The 19,355-nt window shown below is 43.8% G+C and overlaps 4 protein-coding genes across 10 annotated transcripts; 1 reads left to right on the forward strand and 3 right to left on the reverse strand.

Annotated features, from left to right (window-relative positions):
- Window positions 1-103: 103 nt before the first annotated feature.
- Window positions 104-2,797, reverse strand: Mob3 (MOB kinase activator 3). Its single transcript, XM_076812087.1, has 5 exons — window positions 2,031-2,797; window positions 1,705-1,855; window positions 1,390-1,617; window positions 1,209-1,324; window positions 104-1,118 (listed from the first exon to the last, which is right to left on the reverse strand). The coding sequence occupies exons 1-5, from the start codon at window positions 2,073-2,075 to the stop codon at window positions 954-956; spliced, it is 705 nt and encodes a 234-aa protein (XP_076668202.1). The 5' UTR covers window positions 2,076-2,797; the 3' UTR covers window positions 104-953.
- A 136-nt stretch (window positions 2,798-2,933) lies between these two features.
- Letm1 (Leucine zipper and EF-hand containing transmembrane protein 1) lies at window positions 2,934-7,212 on the reverse strand. Its single transcript, XM_076812050.1, has 7 exons — window positions 6,795-7,212; window positions 5,946-6,397; window positions 5,698-5,868; window positions 5,305-5,619; window positions 4,755-5,228; window positions 4,234-4,671; window positions 2,934-4,159 (listed from the first exon to the last, which is right to left on the reverse strand). The coding sequence occupies exons 1-7, from the start codon at window positions 6,850-6,852 to the stop codon at window positions 3,746-3,748; spliced, it is 2,322 nt and encodes a 773-aa protein (XP_076668165.1). The 5' UTR covers window positions 6,853-7,212; the 3' UTR covers window positions 2,934-3,745.
- Window positions 7,213-7,704: 492 nt separating this feature from the next.
- On the forward strand, window positions 7,705-14,310 carry LOC143368868 (uncharacterized). Of its 7 annotated transcripts, none has more exons than XM_076812059.1 (7): window positions 7,705-7,864; window positions 9,372-9,665; window positions 9,752-10,154; window positions 10,247-10,588; window positions 10,671-11,076; window positions 11,179-11,818; window positions 12,701-14,310. In XM_076812059.1, exons 3-7 carry the CDS (start codon window positions 9,828-9,830, stop codon window positions 12,759-12,761), a joined length of 1,776 nt encoding a protein of 591 aa, XP_076668174.1. In that variant the 5' UTR covers window positions 7,705-7,864; window positions 9,372-9,665; window positions 9,752-9,827; the 3' UTR covers window positions 12,762-14,310. The 7 variants fall into 7 exon arrangements, with proteins under 7 accessions (XP_076668174.1, XP_076668180.1, XP_076668178.1 ...); XM_076812065.1 differs by having other exon boundaries at window positions 11,179-11,606; XM_076812063.1 differs by having other exon boundaries at window positions 9,372-9,581; window positions 9,666-10,154.
- Window positions 13,480-19,345, reverse strand: Ir25a (ionotropic receptor 25a). The gene is made up of 5 exons (XM_076812089.1): window positions 18,963-19,345; window positions 17,512-18,650; window positions 15,415-16,253; window positions 15,011-15,340; window positions 13,480-14,949 (listed from the first exon to the last, which is right to left on the reverse strand). The coding sequence occupies exons 1-5, from the start codon at window positions 19,090-19,092 to the stop codon at window positions 14,607-14,609; spliced, it is 2,781 nt and encodes a 926-aa protein (XP_076668204.1). The 5' UTR covers window positions 19,093-19,345; the 3' UTR covers window positions 13,480-14,606.
- Between the last annotated feature and the right edge of the window lie 10 nt (window positions 19,346-19,355).

Here is a 19,355-nt window from a genome sequence, read left to right on the forward strand (position 1 = left end):
TTTATTCCCAAAGAAAGGAGTCCCTTGGTTCGTGACTTGGGGAAAGAAGGAAGCTTCTATTTAAAGGGTAAAACTATTTGGGAGCTTCATTGATAACATCCGCTTATTCTTTAATTATTTATTTGGTTATAGATAATGAACAATGTTGTATAATGGAGACAGGTTCATTATTCTTTATCCATTCAGATGTTTGTACTCTTTCATGTAACAACATGCTGTTCTACTCTTGCTTGTTACAGTATCGTTTAATCTCATACAAAACTTACAGCTTTTAATGCAATACATAAGATTATTACACAAATATCTAAAAGGCGCACAAATTATATGTACAATTGCATAAATAATGTAGTTTTCTTACAAAATTTAATATACAAAGTTGTCTTAATTTAGTCGAGAGTAGAGTTGACTTCTAACAACAGTATCTATAAAAATTAATCTGGGAATACATCGACAAAATGATGGACTATGCATCCACAAAAAGGTGGATAAAAAACTTAAAAAAATCTAATTACATCGTTCCTCAAGCTATCAACAGAATTGCTTAAGTAGCAGTTGATGCACAAAGAAATACATAAATGCATAATTTGCTTTCTACTTATCATGATTAATTAGAAGAAGACGTACATCGGTAAATTATTCTCCCAAAGTGGGAGAATCATTCTTAATGCAGTAATGGAAGGACATTTCTAATTATTATAATAATAGTATGAATTTAAGAGCTATGCATAGTAAAGCTTTCAATGAGATTCTTGCCAAATGTTCTGAATACCAATGAGGATAACTATGGAAACCATAGAAATACTAATGCTTCGCTGCATTCTAATACTAACCAATTTCTCAATACCCTTCCAAAAAGTACTAAGGAGAGTTTCTTCAATTTTTGTACTTATATTAAAAAGATTTACCTCTCTCTAATCTGGTTACCATATTCACGCAATTGAAAGGTTCTACAACTATCTGGCGTGGTTCGATGGCGTTGTAGTCTGTGTTGGCGAGACAGTGTCCTTACAAACTTTGGCAGTCATTTCAGCCAGCGGTTCTAACTCTTTCGTGTTTATTAATTCGAATTCTGTTACAAAATAGTAAAAGTGCTTGTAACATGTATTTACGTGTGCTTCCTAAAAACAGAAAAGTCATGGTCAATTGCAGGAATTATCGAGATCGAAGAGTAAATAAGAGCCACTCTAGTATACGCGTACAAAACTTACCGCGCCTATCGCGACAATACGATCGAAATGGTGTATATAGACATGGACGAAAACTCTGAACAAGCGTGTCAAAATTTTTCTACATAATGGCACGAATGTCTTTGGGAACGGAACGTCTGTAACAAAAGTTCTGCAATAATTAACTGATCAAGCTAGCATGAAAATTTTCAAAACCTTGTACCTGTCGACACAGGGAATATGTTTTCATTATTAATTTGTGCTTCTATCCAATCCATGAGAAGACTGACATATTGTGGTGCTGGCAGTGCAGTAGGTTTCTTATATTTCTCACCATCTGCCCACAAGTATTCGAACCGAGCACCGCCGCTCATAGTCGGGCACGACGCTGAGTCGCAGTACTCGGAGATAGTACCATATATTAGATTTATTCTATTAAAAAAGTCCACGACTGAAATTACAGTATCATGTATAAGACTTGCGCCCCTCGAACTTATATTCTAAGACATTGAAATTTCTTATCAGAAGCTCGAAATACCGTGAACAGCGATCCAATCGTTCAGATCCTCCCCAGGAGGCAATTTCACGACTGACCTTAAATTAATGCCAGAATTCAGGGAAGCTTGTGCTTGCTTGTGCAAGGAATACCGCAGTGTCCCAAGAGCAAATTTCTTCTTTGGCCTGAAAGTCTGCAACAACGAATGAAAGAGACACTGAAATAGAGGCCCATGAACGAAATTCCAGAAATACGTGTACGTAAATCGAAAAGCAGGAGTGAAGTAGAATTAATCAATAATAATTTATTAGGTTAGAATATTCATTATAAAGCGGGCAGATGTAGCACAGGAGGGAAATAACATTTACCTTTCCTTTCTGAAAGAACTCCATGAAACCGCCTAACGCAGTCATTGCGACGAAACTACGCGGAACTTGCGGTTATCACACAAATACCGGAGTAACCGGTAGTGCGAATTTATTTCGGTCTATGTCCATACATGTGCTGCGAATCGAAATTCTGCACCACCCATCGCACCTATCCATGAATTTTTATTACACCTCTCCATGGTCTATTTATCTCCAAGTTGTCCGGTTGAATTGAATTTTATTATGAGCCATCCGTAGAATATTATTCGCTTGCAAGTATATCGGTTAATACTCGGCGCGAATGTGCGGCTGGTTGCATAGATGCGTGTCAATTCGTGTCACGCCGAAACACGTTACTCACGGTGTCAATGCCACTTATTGTTAGGTACAGTCGTTATATTCAATTGCAGTGTTACGTGCAAGCCGCATCGTTGCGACGATGCGTCTCTAATTCGAAAGTACTATTGTACATTGTTAGGATGACGAATTACTGTTTGAAAATAAGAAAAAAAAAGAATTCGAAGCGAACGATAGCGGGTAATTCAAAGTCACAGAGAAACGAGTTTGAGAATACGTGTTTAATAAAAAGCAATCGTAGGCGTAAATTAGGAAAAAATGGTTCAGAGTAACATTATATTATATACAGAAATATTTCATTTAATGAACAAGTAGTTTGATGCACAGAAGTAAAAATATAAATGTTGTATACCAGGGTATCATTGCTGTTCAGAGTTGCTTTGGGAAATAGACTTTTATGTATAATATAATATATCGAACGCTTTTACTTTCAGTTGCAATAGTATTCTACGAATGCTGAATTTTATACTCTCTTTCGCGTGCAAGGTATAGGTACTCACTACTTGTATGTGGTGTGCTTTAAATAACTATTTTTTTTTATATATATATATATATAATCAGTACATACACGTAACGAATAGGTCTATGTTTATGTACTTTACAATTAATAAAATTACTTTATCTATAAATGTACATTATATCTCTGTTCACCCTCGATCGCAGAGGTATATGTTTACAGTTTTCGAAACGAAACGGAAGTGACCTGTACTCTGCGTTATTACAAATTCTGTGTTGATAGTCGATACTTCGGAGAGATGGAATGATTCCACACGGTATTACAATATTTTCGGAATTGAGTTTCACTGAAACAGAACCTGTTACATCCCGTTGCAAACCACTGATATCAATTATAGTAGTATTGTCACATACGATTTTAAAAAAATACATTCAATAGCGATGAAGAATTTGCATGCAAAGTATTGCCATTGTGACCAGCACAGATATCTCGCAAATTACGCAACAAATAATACACTGATGCCATTAAATGCACCACAGTCTTAATGAACAAAAATTCAGAATCTGCTGCAGTCATAAATACAAAAGACATATTAATATATTTATGTTCACCTTTGTTTTTAGTCGAACGTTCTAAGTAGTGTAGGCCATGTATGTAGCGGCAACCGTCGTAAGTGCTTTAATACACACATGAGACTATTGCGATTATTTGCTCTATAGAGTTCTTTTTACACGTCCTCGCGGATCTTTTGAAAGATTCCCGCTGTATAAACTGATTCGCAAAAGAAATGTTTCCAATACTATTTATAGAGATGAAAACGCAATACCTCCCTGAATCAGTGTTCAGTAAAAAGGTTGTATTAATAATTACATACATTAATTTATAGTTAGTTGTGCGGCAATCATAGGTGCTTAGAGCCTTCCGCTTTTTTTGTTGTTGGCGGAACACCGGGTGCTATCGGGGGATTTCTAACCGGGTCGGAAGTGGAATTACTTTTAAGGACCGTTGCTGACTTTTCCCGTTCCTGTTCCGGCGTGTGTGCTGCATAAGCTTTATTAGGATCGCTGGTGTCCTCTAATTCCTCTTTACCGAAGCCCTTTTCGGTCGTTACCGGTGTAGCAGGAACTGGGGATTTTGGCGCGACGTACTTCTCCTCGGAGCTCTGCTCACTCTTCATTTCGTTTAGATCCTTCTGCAAGGCCTTCTGAATTTGTTCCTCCACCTCCAAGATCTCCTCCTTGTCGATTAATTCGATCAATTCGTTCACTTGCTTCTTGCTTAGCTTAATATCTTCTTTTCCAATTAATTCCACCACCTGTAAAACCATCGTATAAATTTACAGTAAATCTCAAAGGAACAGTTATCCTTTTGTGTAATATTATGTACTACCTTTAGAACGTCCTCGATTTTTATAGCCCCATCTCTATCGTCGTCAATCTTCGCTAGTATTTGTACTATGCGCTGCAGACGATGATCATCGGGTACACTTTGAATTCGTTTAATAGCTGAGATTAGCTCGTCTATTTTAACTAATTCCTCAGCGGACTTCGAAGATGGGCTTTCCTCCGTATCAGTGGCTTCCGCTTTCTGTATCACCTGCTTCTCGGACTCAAGCTGCTCTAAAACAGCATCCATCTTCCGGATCATCTTGTTCACTTTGTTAAATAATCGTTTAGCACCTTTGGACACCTTAATACTTTCTATATCCTCTTGACCCTTCGCGGCTGCTTTGATTTCATAAAGCTCTTTAACATCTTCCTGATAATCCGCCATTTCTTCTTTCAGTTCTTTCAATTCCTCTTTCTCCACAGACATCTTCTTCTTATCCTTTTCAAAATCACACGTATTACCATTAGGAATAATAACGACGTTATTTAAACATTTCCTTGAAACATCTAATCATTACAAACCTTTCCAATAGAATCTAAAGCCTGTTCTAATACTTTTACGTCCGTATTCGTAATTTCGTCGTCTTTACGGCTCTCCATGCTAACCGAGGGCTGTGGTTCGCTATCCTTCTTCTCTTGCCTCTCCTCTTCGATTTTACGCTCCTCCATTTTTATGATTTCGATATTCGTCTTGTGATCCATCTTGCCCTCCTTCTCTCCTATTGCACCTTGAGTACGCGCGACAACCGTCTCGGGCAGGGCTGAGATAGTTGCCTTCAGTTTGTCCGACATGGGTATAGATTCGGGAACCATAAGTGCACGCGAAAGCAACAACAAGCACGGCGGCACCTTCTTAGTCAGACTCAAGTCTAACCATTGAGACAACTGTTCTTTTAATTTACTTTCTGGCAATCCGTATGCCCGCATCCCGCGTGCTCTGCAAGCTTGCTGCAGTTCGCTTCTCGTAAGAGAATCTATACCTTCCTTCTCAATTAACTGGACAAAATAAACATGAATTACACTTGTTGTTGGAGGAAATATACAAAACTATTCATAGACAAAATGGAATTACCTTATCATCCGCAGCAAGACTCCTCAGCCTCATTCTAAGTAAAAATCGTAAAAAGTTCGTCGTCCCAAGAGTTTGCACATCTAATACTCTACATAACGCAACCAACTGTGGCCGAGAAAGAGAATCTAATGTAATCTCGTCCTCGAAAAGTTTGCTGAATTGCATAACTTCCTCGTTAGTCGCTATAGCACCGGAGGTTCGAACTTTGTAAAAGAACTCGGCAAATTCTTTAGCTTTCTGCGATCTGTAATCCGACGATTGTAACGCCATGTCGTCCAAGGTTTTTTGCAGAAATTTAGCCATTTCGATTTTAATCTGAAACGGAAGTATCAAATATAGAATGGAGGGAGAAATGTTATATTAAATAGTGTCACGGTTGTACAGATCCGGTACCTTTAGAGCCTGTTTCAATTTGTCCTCCTTCTCTGTAGCAGTTTGGAAGGTGGACGGTAGTAAGCCAGGGAAGATTTTAATAACGATTGGAAGCAGAAACTCCATGAAGGGTATGATAATGAACACAGAGAAGGGAATAAGCCTGAACACATCGCCTGTTGTTTTTATTAGCTGAAAGATGATTAAGAGAATGACGAATCAAATATTTAATTGACGTTTAATCATAGATACGCGACTCGATCATTTACCAATCTATGCTCTCTTCTGCTAAGCTCCCTGCCCTTCAAAATCCTCCAAACCAGCTTCGCTGAAATCTTCATATCGAGGCCCAATAATCTGAAGCCATGGTAGTAATGTATTATCTCCGCTTTAACTTTCTGCCATAAGTTAAGCTTTTGCACCACGTCCTTCTGAGTGCTCTTCGCAACGGTCCCTTCCGCTTTGTCCTTCATCTCCTTTTGCTGCTTGATATTCTTCACTGTATCCTCCACTTTGGAGGACGACTCTTGACCCCTCCATGTCGGCGTGGTATAAAATGTCCGCAGCTGCAAGTAAGGCAAGTTGATGCTCTTACTGTCGTCCACGATCGTCGAGCGTATTAACGATCTGCTGCTTCTCGAGTCTCTCGTGTCTGTGTAAACAAGCGCCAGGCTTCCATTTACTTGATTGGCGTTATACCACAATTTGAAACAGTGGTACTCTGAAATGAAAAGTACTTTGTAAAATGGTTTAAAATAAATCTGCCATCAACGGTGTCCTACTATTACTCTCAACGTCGCTATTACTGCTTCGCTTATAAATATCATCGCGTTGCGAGAATACAAAATCGATGTTGAAAGTGACCATTAATATACCTATTTATTTCGGAACATAACCTGCCGCTCAAGTGATTATCTGCGAATTGTAAGGTCGCGAAGATAATACGTAAAAAGAAAATGGAAAATTTATATTAACTTGTCATAGATATTTATAGCTCTGCCCATGCATTCACCTGTTATATAAATATAACGTGCACATTGCCTATAATGCACGTTTGGAGGCAATGCTAGATTATGACTTTTAGCTTGTATTAATGAGTAAGATTGATTGATACATACGTCGAATCGCTCTGCCACGACCTGTCACCATTGTTTTCGTATGAATTAGAGTGTTCATCTTGTATTAATATTTTTTTTCGTAGTTTTTGTACTTTTTCGGAGCCGTGTTTCCCTACAAATATGTGGCAAAATACGGCCATCAGACATTTTCTACCTTGAACATAGCGATTGGATATCAAAGATCAGCTGTTCGTTAGACAGGGTCCAATATTACTAGCGCGAATTTAAAGATCTGTTTCTGCTGATTCTCGCATACTCGACCGGCAAACTTTGTACCTCTTTGAAATGTATGTATTCACAACAGCAACGGCAGGATATCGATTCCAATTCTGTTAGAAGACTGACCACCGTGTATTTAGAACGCGTCGTTAAATGTTTAAAAAATATAGGCAAGGAATCCAACATGATCGTCCACGTCATTAACCGTCATTAACGTGTACAGTCGATACAGTCTCTGTAATTATAGAATTGATCAAATGTTAACAATAAATTGTTACACGGACACAGTAACGGTATATGTATTTATCAAACAATAACATTTAAAATTGCACAAGCTTTTTTATGCAAATTTATTTATCGCGATTCCCTAGGTTAACAAACAGTGGTTACATGAAAATGTGTGCAAAAATATGGGCCAATCATCGGTCGGTGCAACTCGTTTCGCAAACGTTCATAAATGCGACAATTCACGTAACAGGTTCTGCATGATCTGACCGACAGGTAAATCTTCGGCAAATTCCACTTACGCCCAAATCGCCCGCCGCGAGCGCGATATGTAATGAAAATCACAGGCGTTGCGGGCGATTTGGGCGTAAGTGGAATTCGCCCGTTGAAGGTTGAATAAGGCGCCCCTTTGATTCGATGCGAATAGCGAATCAGACATCAACGAACACGAGCGCAGCGGATCGCGAATTCTCGAACGCACCCGCGAATCTTGTGCAAGAACCGACGAACCGACTGCGTCCGTAGGAAGGGGGAGGGGCGTTTAAGCTTTTAGTAGCCGCCATGTTTTTCGCTGAGTGGGGTGTGTAGAAGTGGCCGGGGTGAAAATCATCTCTCGAGGCATGCAGGTACGTCAGAATTGGGAAGAATTTGGTTTATTGTCGGGATAGGGGTGCGATCAGTGGTTGACGCGTGTTGACAAGTGCGCCGCGTACAAGTAGAGGTTTGTTTTCGTTTCGTAACGTCACGCAGTCCGCCGTTTTGTCCGTCGCGAGCGAACTATGACTCAGGCGAACCGCATAGCGCAATCGGCAAGGTTATTTGCATTGCACCGTGCAACGATACCTCTGCCAACGATCCATATAGACAGCCCAGTCGGGCAATCAGCATTATTGCGCCCGAGCTCGCAGTTTGTTTTCGTGCACCAGTTCGAGGGACATCTATCAAGCGGACGGGGTCGATTGATAACGCGTGCATAAAGTCGTGAAATTCTATTGCTCGGGTGGCCCTCGAACCTCGAACGTTCAATCCTCCCTGCCCGCGCCTGAATCCGGGCGATAAGCGTTTTTGACAGCGACCGATAACGGCGACGATCTGCTCTGCCCACCCGATGCACCGCGGGGGGTGGCTTTTGTAATTTTGCGCTGTTAATTTCCCCGAAGTCACGACGTGGAATATATGTTTCTAGATCCACGGTTCGTGCAACGTGACTTGATAAGCCTCTAACGTAAACGGTTCGTTTCTCCAATTGCGTCTTACGTTTCCGCGCAAAAAGTTAACGGTCGATTAAAGTCCGACCGAGCACGCTTAACCGCTTGACGTTGCGACTGTTCCGACAGCGTAGAATATAAATGTTTAATATATTTTATGCGTTCCTTTCGGTAGAAGCAAAGTAGAATTTAATGTGAATTTCTATGATTTCCATTTCTTTTTTTTCGCCCACGAGTAAACAACGTGTTTGCATAGATTTAAGGAGCCTTGCCTCCAACCATGTTTAATGTACACACCAACGTTCAAAGCACTTTGTATAACATTACACTGTGCGCGTTGAATGAAAATGAATATAATCTATGACATAACTCGATACTCTATCTGAAAATTACATTAGTCACCGGTCGATTTCTAAGTATCGAGTGTTAATAATACCCGTGACTCATTTCCTTCTGCATTTCTTGTTATGCGCGATATGTATTTAACAATAACCCTCGTTGCCGCGCGAGATTAATTAGACTCTGTCGTAAAGGTTCCATCGAACAGGGGTCCAGCTTTGTTTCGGACATAGCATTCTCATTTTGTGTATTGTTTTCATCTGGCATGGTATTCAAGGTGTAAATGTACTGGCACTAATATTTACGTAGAATTAGATAGTACGAAAGTGAAAGTTTCATGCAACTAATAGCTAGTGTCGCTTATGTAAGAAATGTAATAATAATCTTCCATAGACCTAAGTTCACAATTTGTACAAGCAAATTGAAGTCGTCGATGTATATCGCAGATTTCGAATTATATTTCTTGACCATACAAATAAATGACGAGAGTGAAAAGGAACTTTGTATTTGTTTATTCATTCGCGGTGAATGTTCTTTTTACGCTAAGAATGCCCGTAAGAGTAATGGGAGGATTATAAAATTTCAGTGTCAAAATGGGAAGGAAACTATACTTGTTATCCTTCGCTAAGACCTGCCAGCCTCATTTCTACAAGATATCCACCACCTGTGCACAACTAAATAATTTTTAATCGACGTAACTGAAATCGCAAGACACACTACCACTGATCGTGGGCAACGAAACTATAAAGCGAGAAATTACAAGTAACGAAGAGAAGCGAAAAGAGCACTTTATCAAGTTAGTAAATGTCATGGTGGTGGATTCAGTGAAATTGAAACATTAAAGGACAATAATATAATACTGTAACACTATTGTAAATAGGTAACTTCGCTAATTGTTAATTTCTTCATCGATCATCGCCGTAAAGCTGTCTTGCGCATCGCGTCAGAGTTCGCTTAACTTTTAAGGAGAGAAGATGATCACCCTGGAGGTAGCGGAGTCCGTTAAAGTTCCTGGGTCTAGGAGGAGCTTTATTAAGAGGAAATGAGGAACCCGGCATTGCACTTGGTCGGGATAGCGGCGTCGCCTGGAGGAGGCGAAGTGTTTGGCACAAGGGCCGAGGAGGAGTTGCGCCAGTGGCTGGAGGCACGCCTGGACGCATTGGGGATAGACCCAGTTGCGTACTCGCGATTCGTGCTCAGCCTGCTGCGTCGCCCCGACTCGGCCCTCAGTCCTCCAGAAGAAGCAGTAGGTACAGGTAGAAACGGAGGACGTCGCATTCGTACCCGACCTAAAGCGAAGCTGCCGACGCAAGGAGACAGGGAACAAAGACGTGCTGTTGTGCAATGTCTGACAAGTGCTGCTGATAATGTAAGTGGCATTAATTCTTTCCACCTTACTTTCCACGCATTTGCGTATATCTCTGTTCTGCGACTAGTGCACGTATTATTTTAATTACACAGAAATGTGGGGTTGAAACGCTAGTGGACGAATTATGTATGAAACTGCGAGACTTGGAGGGAGGCGGCTCAAACGAGACGGAGGAGGAATCCAGGAAGTCTGATGGCGAAACCAAAACAAATCTGGAGTCGCTGACTCCTCGCGACAGAGCTCTCAGATATTACGCAGCATTCCCTGCTTTGCAACCTACCACCCTCAAAAAGTTTTCTCAGAGAAAGGACAGGAACTTTGGGAATAACAACAACAACAACAATAACAACAACAACAACAAAATCAACGGGGTCAGCTACAACAATAACAAGAACAACAATAAATCTCGCAATAAGAAAACGAAAATGTCCATTGTAAGTGCGCCCTGTAACGTCGATTTAAGCGTAAGTTATATCATCGAGGCATATTATGGTTTAACCAACCCTTTTCGTTTAGAGCATTGACTCGCGAAGATCGGAGGACAAGGAGAGCTTTGGGTTCGCTAAGTCAATGGAGCGCGAGAGGGAAAAGGAACGGGAATTGGAATTAGATCAACTTAGATTGGCACAGTTGCAAGCAAAGTTCGATGAGAGCTTGGAGGCGCTTTGGGATTCAGGACCAGGCAATGCACAGGACACGGCCTCTATTTGGGCAGCCCCTACTCTCTCGATCCCTTCAGGACCCCTCTGGCCGACAGACACTTCCGAGACAATCTTTACTTTATCCACTTCGGACAATGGATACGCTACCGACACACCGTACCAGGAATCTATCGTTGACGACTCGCCGCTCATTCCATGGGACATCGATTTAACTAGCATTGAGGATTACGCGGATGATTGTAGTAACAAAAATAAATCAGGTCTGTGTTTGACTGTTACAATCTGCTTGTACCCGCGGTACGTTAGCTTCTAACGGATAGAGAGCATCCGGTGTGTACGTAAACGGGTGTACCTTATTTCAGAGAGCAATGTTAACTGGTCTGACTCGACCATGGACGGACCCTGGTGCTGGAAAGGGCTCGGAAGTAATTTAGCTACCTTGGGCCACAGCCCCCAGACAGGTAGCTGCTTCTTTCCAGTCGCGCCGCGTAAGACGCCCATTGGTACACGCAAAGAATCTCGCCCGAATCTGAAGGTGAACAGTCTTCCGGAACCAGACGAGGATTTGCTCACGTCCGCTCGCACGCACTTTCGCCCGATAAAGGATGACGGTCAATGGGCTGACGGGACTACGTTTCCTGTGAACAATACATTAGAGCGGGTCGCGTATCGCAGATCCGAGTCGGGGAACCTGCTGTACCTTCCCGGCGGAGAAAGCCCGTACATGGAGTATCGGGAGAATGACTCGCCGAACCCTCCGGTATCGTCCAATCTCACGTTGAAATTCAGGGTGCGTCAATGTGACAAGTGCGTTCAAACCGAGCCCATTCGATCTCCGGTCAAGCGCAGAATTCTCTCCGAGCAGGATCATTTTCATTGTACTCCGGTCGGAGTGGAAGATACTGTTAGTCGCGAAGAGGAGAAAATCGAGAAAGATTGCTATGCATTGGGTCAACTGGGCTGGGTACGATCTAGTGTACCTCTGCACAATGATAGGAAAAGGTAAAACAATAACATGCCTCTTAGAGAATTCACGTTACACGCCGAGTGCTTTGTTGCATTTCTTTTTTTTTTCTGTCTCCCCAATCTATATTTTTTATATATATATATATGTAAGCTCTGCACACTTGTTCGGACGCGTGATTGCGCGGGTCACAGGGTTACCATTACGTTTCCCTTTCTGTTTCTTCGTTATCACAAAACCTTTCTCGTTTGTTCGGAGGTACAAGTATACGATTAGACCAAAGAAGATTGGTCGAACGATCGAAGCAAAGTTTAAGTTTTGTTAATCGTTAGGAGGATTCGTGCTATACAGAGTGTTCACAGATTAATGATGCAAGCTTCACAGGTGTGTAGCGCTCGTTAAAATCAAACAGAGTAGCGTGTCGGCATCTTGGCCATGTCAGAAATGATCAATGCTATTTTTCTCACAAAACACTTTTTTTGTTCACTTCTATCAACTTTACGCACCCGTAAAGCTTGCATCACGAGCTCGTGGCCGTCTCGTGCACAAATTACGAACGGAATACTTTTTTTTTTGTTATGTTTACCGTAACCCGAAGTCGATAGATGTGTACGTATATATTAATGTGTCCACGCGGATGCATAATCGATAACGTGGTATGTAACGTGTTACATGAAAAATTCATCTTACATCTCCTAAAGTAACAGAATAAATCCCTCTCGGGAGTGATCGGCCGCGATACGCTGTCGATTGATTTTTTTTCATCTCTTTTTTTTTTCCAATAAAAAAATATTCGAAGCGCACCATATTTAGTTGTCGCTTTGTAGCGTGTGTAGCCCGGTTCTCTGAGTACTTAGCCACCGCGTTGTTGCTGGTTCATGTTTGTAACGTTACATGTTTAATGTGTTTTTTTGCGATAGAAGGCACAGTAGCAGCTTCGGATGCCAGCCTCTGACGACTTTGCGTCCGTTGACCTTATGAACTGGATTTAAAAAAAAAAACACGAGCTGCTTAGGAAAAAAATGCTATATGACTGGAGAGATATCGAGGCGTTTAGCTGTATACTTTTTTTTCCCCAAGACGAAGACGCAATGAACTGTTACACGTACACTTGCACACATACACACTTACACATGCATGCGTACATACGACAGGGGGAGGCCTCTTGGCATGTGGAATTTGTTATGCATGTATCCAAGACGGTGCCGTTAATAATAATAATAATAATATTAATATTAATGATAATAATAACGAAAGAATATCCCCCGTTGTCGTTGAACAACAATGTAAAACACAGCGAAGCGAGACATGCGCCGAAGTGAGAGACGAAAGAGGAAATATTAAACGTTCATTTAGATAATTATTATTAACCCTTTGACGAGTAAAGAAAAAGCAAAAAAAGAAACGGAACAAAAAAAAAAGAAGTGTATATGCTGCGCAGGCGTCCGAAGGCGCGAGGCACACTGGCGCGCGCCCAGAGTGCGAGCAGAAAAAAAAACCTTGTATCGAGAACGTAGTTCAACGAGATTTCGTTTTTCTTTCTTTCTTTTTTCGTAGCACGTTGATAATACTTTTTTTTTCGTGAACTTTCGTGAGAACAAAGAGAACGAAAGAAACCAAAAAGGAAAAAAAAAATAAACTATAAGTAAAATTAGTGCGCTGATTTTCTATACGTATATAGAGATCGTAGCGAGCAGAGTTTTTCTTTTTTCTGTTTCTCGTCCAATGTGCAGGCGTTCCATTGCGTGCTCCATTGTGGATGCGTTGCAAAGAGAATGGGAAAGGGAAAAAAAATGTAACCAAGAAAAAATGCCAAAAAAAGAATATAAGAGCGACGCTGAGAAAATCGAGAAGGGTAAATTCGAGGACGGAGTACTTATACACGAACAAAAAGATTTACAAAAAAGGCGAAAAAAAAATACAATGGTGACAAAGTGCCGCACGACATTTAAAACCAGACACCGTCGAAGTACCGTTCCATTTTCTTGTTGTTTTCTCGTAATTATTAATGAATTATCTTAATTGTATCCCCCTAATTATTAATTTAACTTCCTAGAAGATTAATTGCCCCGCCCCCCCGTTTCCCACCTTCCTTTGAATCCACCGGACCCCATGTTTCCAAGGAGTCCGATAATAATTCCCAATGCTTTTCCTGTGCTCCCTCAGAAGGAGGTATCATCGGGATCACCGAGAACGTACATGTGAAATGTAAGGAAGCAAAAATGAACGAAACGTTAGGGAACTTGGCGAATGTACGCCTGCCTCGGGTGTCGGGGGCACGCGAAGGCGCGAAGGGAACACTGTTAGAGAACGAATGCGTTTAAAAACGAGGGAGAAAGAGAGAAGTGGATAAATGTGAACGATGCAACGGAACACGGCGTGAAAGGGTTGCTCGAACGGCGAACGACACGCGCTTCGCTTCGAAGCTAGAACGATGGAGTGAAACGAAAAAGAAACCTGAACATGTATTCTCTGCGCGAAATAATGTACGCAAAGGGAGTAACCAAATAAAGGCATTGCAAACGCTGAAGTCTACACGTGTTATTTCCGGCTCCGACTCTTTATCATTCCTTTGTCCAGGTAAACATTTACTTCGTCGGATTTCTGAGGGAGAATACATAGCAATCTTTTATTTCCAGAAGCTTCCCTTCTGTTTCCCTCTACCGAGTGGTGTACAATCAACAAATATCGACGTCCTGGTGGCAGTAAGAAGAAAAGGTATCAATAAGACACGATAAGTTCGAGTCGTACATATTTTTATTCCGTATTGGGTGAAGTATAGAAATTTTGGCATAACGAATCGTTGTTGGTTCAATGTAGATAGATTCAGAATCTTGATCTGAATTGAGAAGTTTGGAAACCGTGCGTTGGGGCGGGATGCAGATCGAACCTCAGCGGCTTCACTTTCGTCTGTTTCCTCTTGGAAGGGCTGTTCCGACTGATCTTGGTGATCTTCGTGCGATGCCGGTAGTACCAGTACTCGAAGGCCAGGGTGAAGCAGGCAAATATGATGCCGAGGAATATCACCACGAATACACCCCCGATGTTGTGGATGCTTATACCGTCGCTCTGACTGTTCTCCGCGTCGCAGTCTTTCCTGTCGGGGTTCTTCTTCCACCACGTATCCTTCAGCTTCTCCAGTTTCCTCTTGTTCAGAAGTATGAGGATCCTGCGTCGAAATAGAGCATACATTTCACTGAACATAGTGAGCGAATGCAATAAATGCTTACGCGTTGTTGAATTGATCCTTGAGAGGTGATCCCTGTTGAACCGCGATGGCGTAAGGTTTCCTGGAGAAGTCCTCCCCCACTTGAACCAGATCACAGTTCGTCATGGTGAGATACTTGATAGTGGTTGAATCCTCTATGTAAGCGAACTCGTTGCTAGAGTCTAGCCGTCGAACTCTTCGCAGAGCCTCCTCGGTGGAGGACGGGAAGCCAGCCTCCTCCATGGCTTGCACCATCTTCGTGTACTTGTCGCTCACGGGATAGTCCCAGACCGCTAGATTAGCCCTCTCCACGTCCGTCAGGCTATCGTTAAGGCTCATCTCCTTCCAAATGCTAAAGTTATATTATTCATCATTGAACAACAACGATATTCAGACCGCAGCGAACCCAGCCACGCGCATACTCACTCGTAGAATTTCCACTCGATAGCAGCCATCCTCTTGAAATAAATATAAGCAGGCGAGTTTAATACCGGGGCGTACTGGATCTTGTACTGTTTACTGAGATCCTCCAAAGTCTCTATCGGTATCTCCAATCTGGAGACCGTGAGGAATGCGGCGAGGTTCGCCGTGTAAGAGGCGATGATGATGAACCCGAACAGCCACCAGGTAGCAGCGACCAGCCTGCCGGATAGGTTCTTCGGTGCTTCGCCGCCACCCTGCGGCGTCAGCGAGGTCATGCAGAACCAGAAACACTCCCTCAGGTTGAACTCTCTCTTCTCGTCGTCATCCTTGTACTTCTGCCTGTTGTTCTGGTAGCTGTACGGCGACCAGCGATCGAAGATCCAGAGCAGAACGCTGGTGAAGAGGTAGGCAGCCAAGATGCAGAACCAGACCTCGTTCTCCAGCACGGTGAGGAACTTGAATAGCGAGGTGGAGCTCTTTGTCTTTAGCATCATGATGGACAGGCCCACCAAGTCGTAGTAAGGCACCGTGAAATCTACCACCCTCTCCCTTTCAGCTGTGACCCAGAGCGAGCCTAACGCGATGTCCGCCCGCTTGTCAATCAGCTCCCTCGTCATTCCGTTCCAGCTGCCGTTGGGGCTCAGGTCCCCGTACAGTTTGTCCTCCACCTCGCGAATCTCGTACTGGAAGCCGACCGTCTCCTTGATCTCGTTCAGAAGATCGATGCAGAAGCCGTAGTACTCCTTCCTCTCCTCGTTGAACATCACGAACGGGGGATGGATCACGGTGACGACCCTGAAGCTCTTCACCGCGGTGGTGTTCATCACGTCGTCGTTCGTCACCTTCACAGAACGCAGAATCCCGTGGGTTCCGGCTGGCAGTTTTGCTTGATCACGGAGCAAGGTCGATCGATGGGAGGAAGGGACCCGGGGATGTTGATGTTCGGGTAACGGGTCGAGTACTTAGCGAGCAAAGTCGGATGCCAATGTCGGAGCTCGAGTTCGGGCAGGTCTAAGCCACCAGTCATTTACGTTAATCGAAATGGAGCGAGGATATACGACGCAGAACTACAGCCACGAGTGCCGGGGAAGGTTTCCGCGGTTGGAGGATCTCGCTCTATACGTATATCGGGTAAACAAATGAAGTTGCACGTGGTATCTTCATCAGCGCTCGACGTTATCAGCTACAAGCGTAAATAAATGTCGTAACGACTATAATGTCGAGCGTATAGCCACAGCGGTCAACTGGCTCGCGGTCAGGGCTGAGAAATCGTTCCCAGCGCGTTCTTTTTCCCCCCTCGCTCAGTAGTTTCTGCGAAGTAATGACGCGCTGGGAACGATACTATCGCCGATAAGGGAAAGTTATTAAACAAATATACGCCATAATAGCCATCTATACCAGATTTCCATTTTTCCGAGTATCGGTACGCGCTACAAATGGGAAACTTCGCGTACATTCTCCCGTGGGATTTTTTAACAGGATGTCATTCAATCTCAGCCGATGCACCCCGCGCGCAGTTTCGACTGATCCGTTCGGAAAAAAACAACGTCACGTTACAGCCACGACATTCGATTATCGAGCAGCCCCATCCTCGCGTGACTCAAAACTACCATTTTTTCGCTGATCAATAGCACGACCTAATTTCACTTGATAATGTCAGGTGCACACCGCTATCAATTTGCCACGTTGATTCCCTATGCCATGAATTTTAAAGATGCTTTCTCTGAAATTAAATGACCCGCGCACGCCGCTCTCGTCATCGATCGCGCTCCGCTTCGCAGGCCTCGCGGGAAAAAACCCGTCTAGTCTTAGCTACGCGTGGCAGATTTTCCGATCGAACTGCGCGCCTCGAAATGCCGCGCGATCGGGTGACAAGCTCGCCAAAGGGGGCGATATTTCTCGGACGCGAAATTTCGTGAATACAACAAAGAGCACTTCGAGACCGTTGTGCCGCGAAGAAACTCGAGACTGAGGCGCATCGGCCGAGGATCAAGGGGATGGAGGTGCGGAGGGAAGCCGGAGATGCCGCCCGGCCCAAAGGGGAATCAACGATCGAGCCGCGATCGATACTCTTTGTCGCGTCCTGTAGCTGCAACTTGCCTGTAACGGCGTATTGATGCTCGCGTTCCAGGATCCGCTATCAACCATGGAGGAGACAACCCCCTCCTCTATGTTCACCACGTGAATGGACATCTGAAAGCGAGCCTGGTGCTCGCCGTTCTTTGTCCCCCAATGGATCTCAGCGTAAGTCGGTGTCATGTTTTTGTAGGTCGCCTTCAGCTTGCCAAAGAAGTCCAGCTTCCTCTGCGGGGTGTTTGTGCTGTTGTACTCGTCGCAGGTGATCTGCTTTGGCTCCAGCGGCCACTCCTTGCTGTCCAACGCTAGCTTCATAGCTTTGACACCCAGCTGCACCAGGTCGTAATAGAAGCCAGAGGACACGATCGGTTTCGGCAGGTTGGCTTCTACCGTGGGCCCTCTCTGGCCTGCGAACTCGGGCCTCATGAAGAGGACAGTCATGTTCCTGCACTCGCACCTGGGCCAGACGTTGCTCTCCGGCGTCAAGAGGAACCAGCCGTACTTCTTGCCGGTGAAGTTCAAGGACTCCGCTGCCTCGAGAGCCATGTTGATGGTGTTCTCATCCCCCATGATGAAATAGTTGACGATATCCAGATCCCGTAACGGCGGTAATTGCCACCTAATCCCTGTTACGTGCTGGGAAGCTTCGTTGATCACGTGCCTCGTCGGGACGTTCAGCAGTAGGCTCTTGTATTTGTGATCCATGACGAAATTGTGATCGTAGAGGATCGCGGCGTTCGTGATATTCAACTGGATCGCCAATTGCCGGACCGCTTCCGGTATTAAATCTGCCGGGGGCATTACTTGGATTAAGTAGTTTGCTTGATCCTTGTTTAAGTTTCTCCAGTAGAACAGGTCTCCCTCCTGGCCGTATTGCGCGGACAGCGTGGGGATTCCTAAGGCAGCCGTGAACGAGTTGGATATCTTTGCTCCCAGCCCGGCTGTTGTTATATCGAGGACCAGATCGGGCACTTTGGGCCCTCCCTTTTCGACGGCGGAGTCCCAGGTGTCACAGATGCGATCCAGAGTCTCGTTCACGTCGGACTCGTTCACCGTGACTGTCCACACCGTCCCCAGGTGGCTTGGATACTTCTCCCGGATAGTTTTGAGGGCGGCTATTACGCTTCTATTGGCCACTCTGTTGATCTCGTCGCTGATGATGACTGTTGCGGAAAATTCAGAGGCGGAGACCATTAAAACACATTCAAACTTTCGTTGAAATTGGTCGTATTTAAGAAACTTTATGACTGTTAATAGAATGGAGCTAGTTGTTGAATTGAAGGGTGGAAATGGCGTAGGACTGTGGTAGAACTGAAAAAATGACGAAGGAGTATTTGTGTGACCATTGTGCGACTGGTGTGGATGCGAAGTAGAAGTGGCGTGGAAGCAATGAGAATATGGCGTAACACTGGCGTGGACGTGTCGGTGAAAAAGTCAAGAAATGGTAAAAGATGTGTCCCATTAAAACTACTTACAAAGATTCACAGGCCTTGTTGCTTTAGCCGATTCTCTATCAGCCACGACGTTCCTTTGCCCGTGGACTGAAAACTCTCCGCAGAGTCCAAGGAAGGCGAACGAGATAACACTAAAGTACACAATCTCCATCCTTAATCTAAAACCTGTGGAACTACTACCTCCTACAAATCTTGCACTCGGTGTTCACAAGACTAACATATATTTCAATACTAACGAGACACTTGTACTTCTTTGTAACGCTTTCTTATCCGATTAGAAACTACAGCCAAGAAAATCGCCGCTCGTCCCCCAGCGATACGTAATTGGCATTGGCTCTACTTCGTTTCGGTGCCGTTGGGCATTGTATCCACTGGTCGAGATATCGCGTGTGGAAATCGGACAAGTAACTGAGC

Source organism: Andrena cerasifolii, chromosome 5 (assembly GCF_050908995.1).
Source record: "Andrena cerasifolii isolate SP2316 chromosome 5, iyAndCera1_principal, whole genome shotgun sequence".
NCBI lineage: Eukaryota > Metazoa > Arthropoda > Insecta > Hymenoptera > Andrenidae > Andrena > Andrena cerasifolii.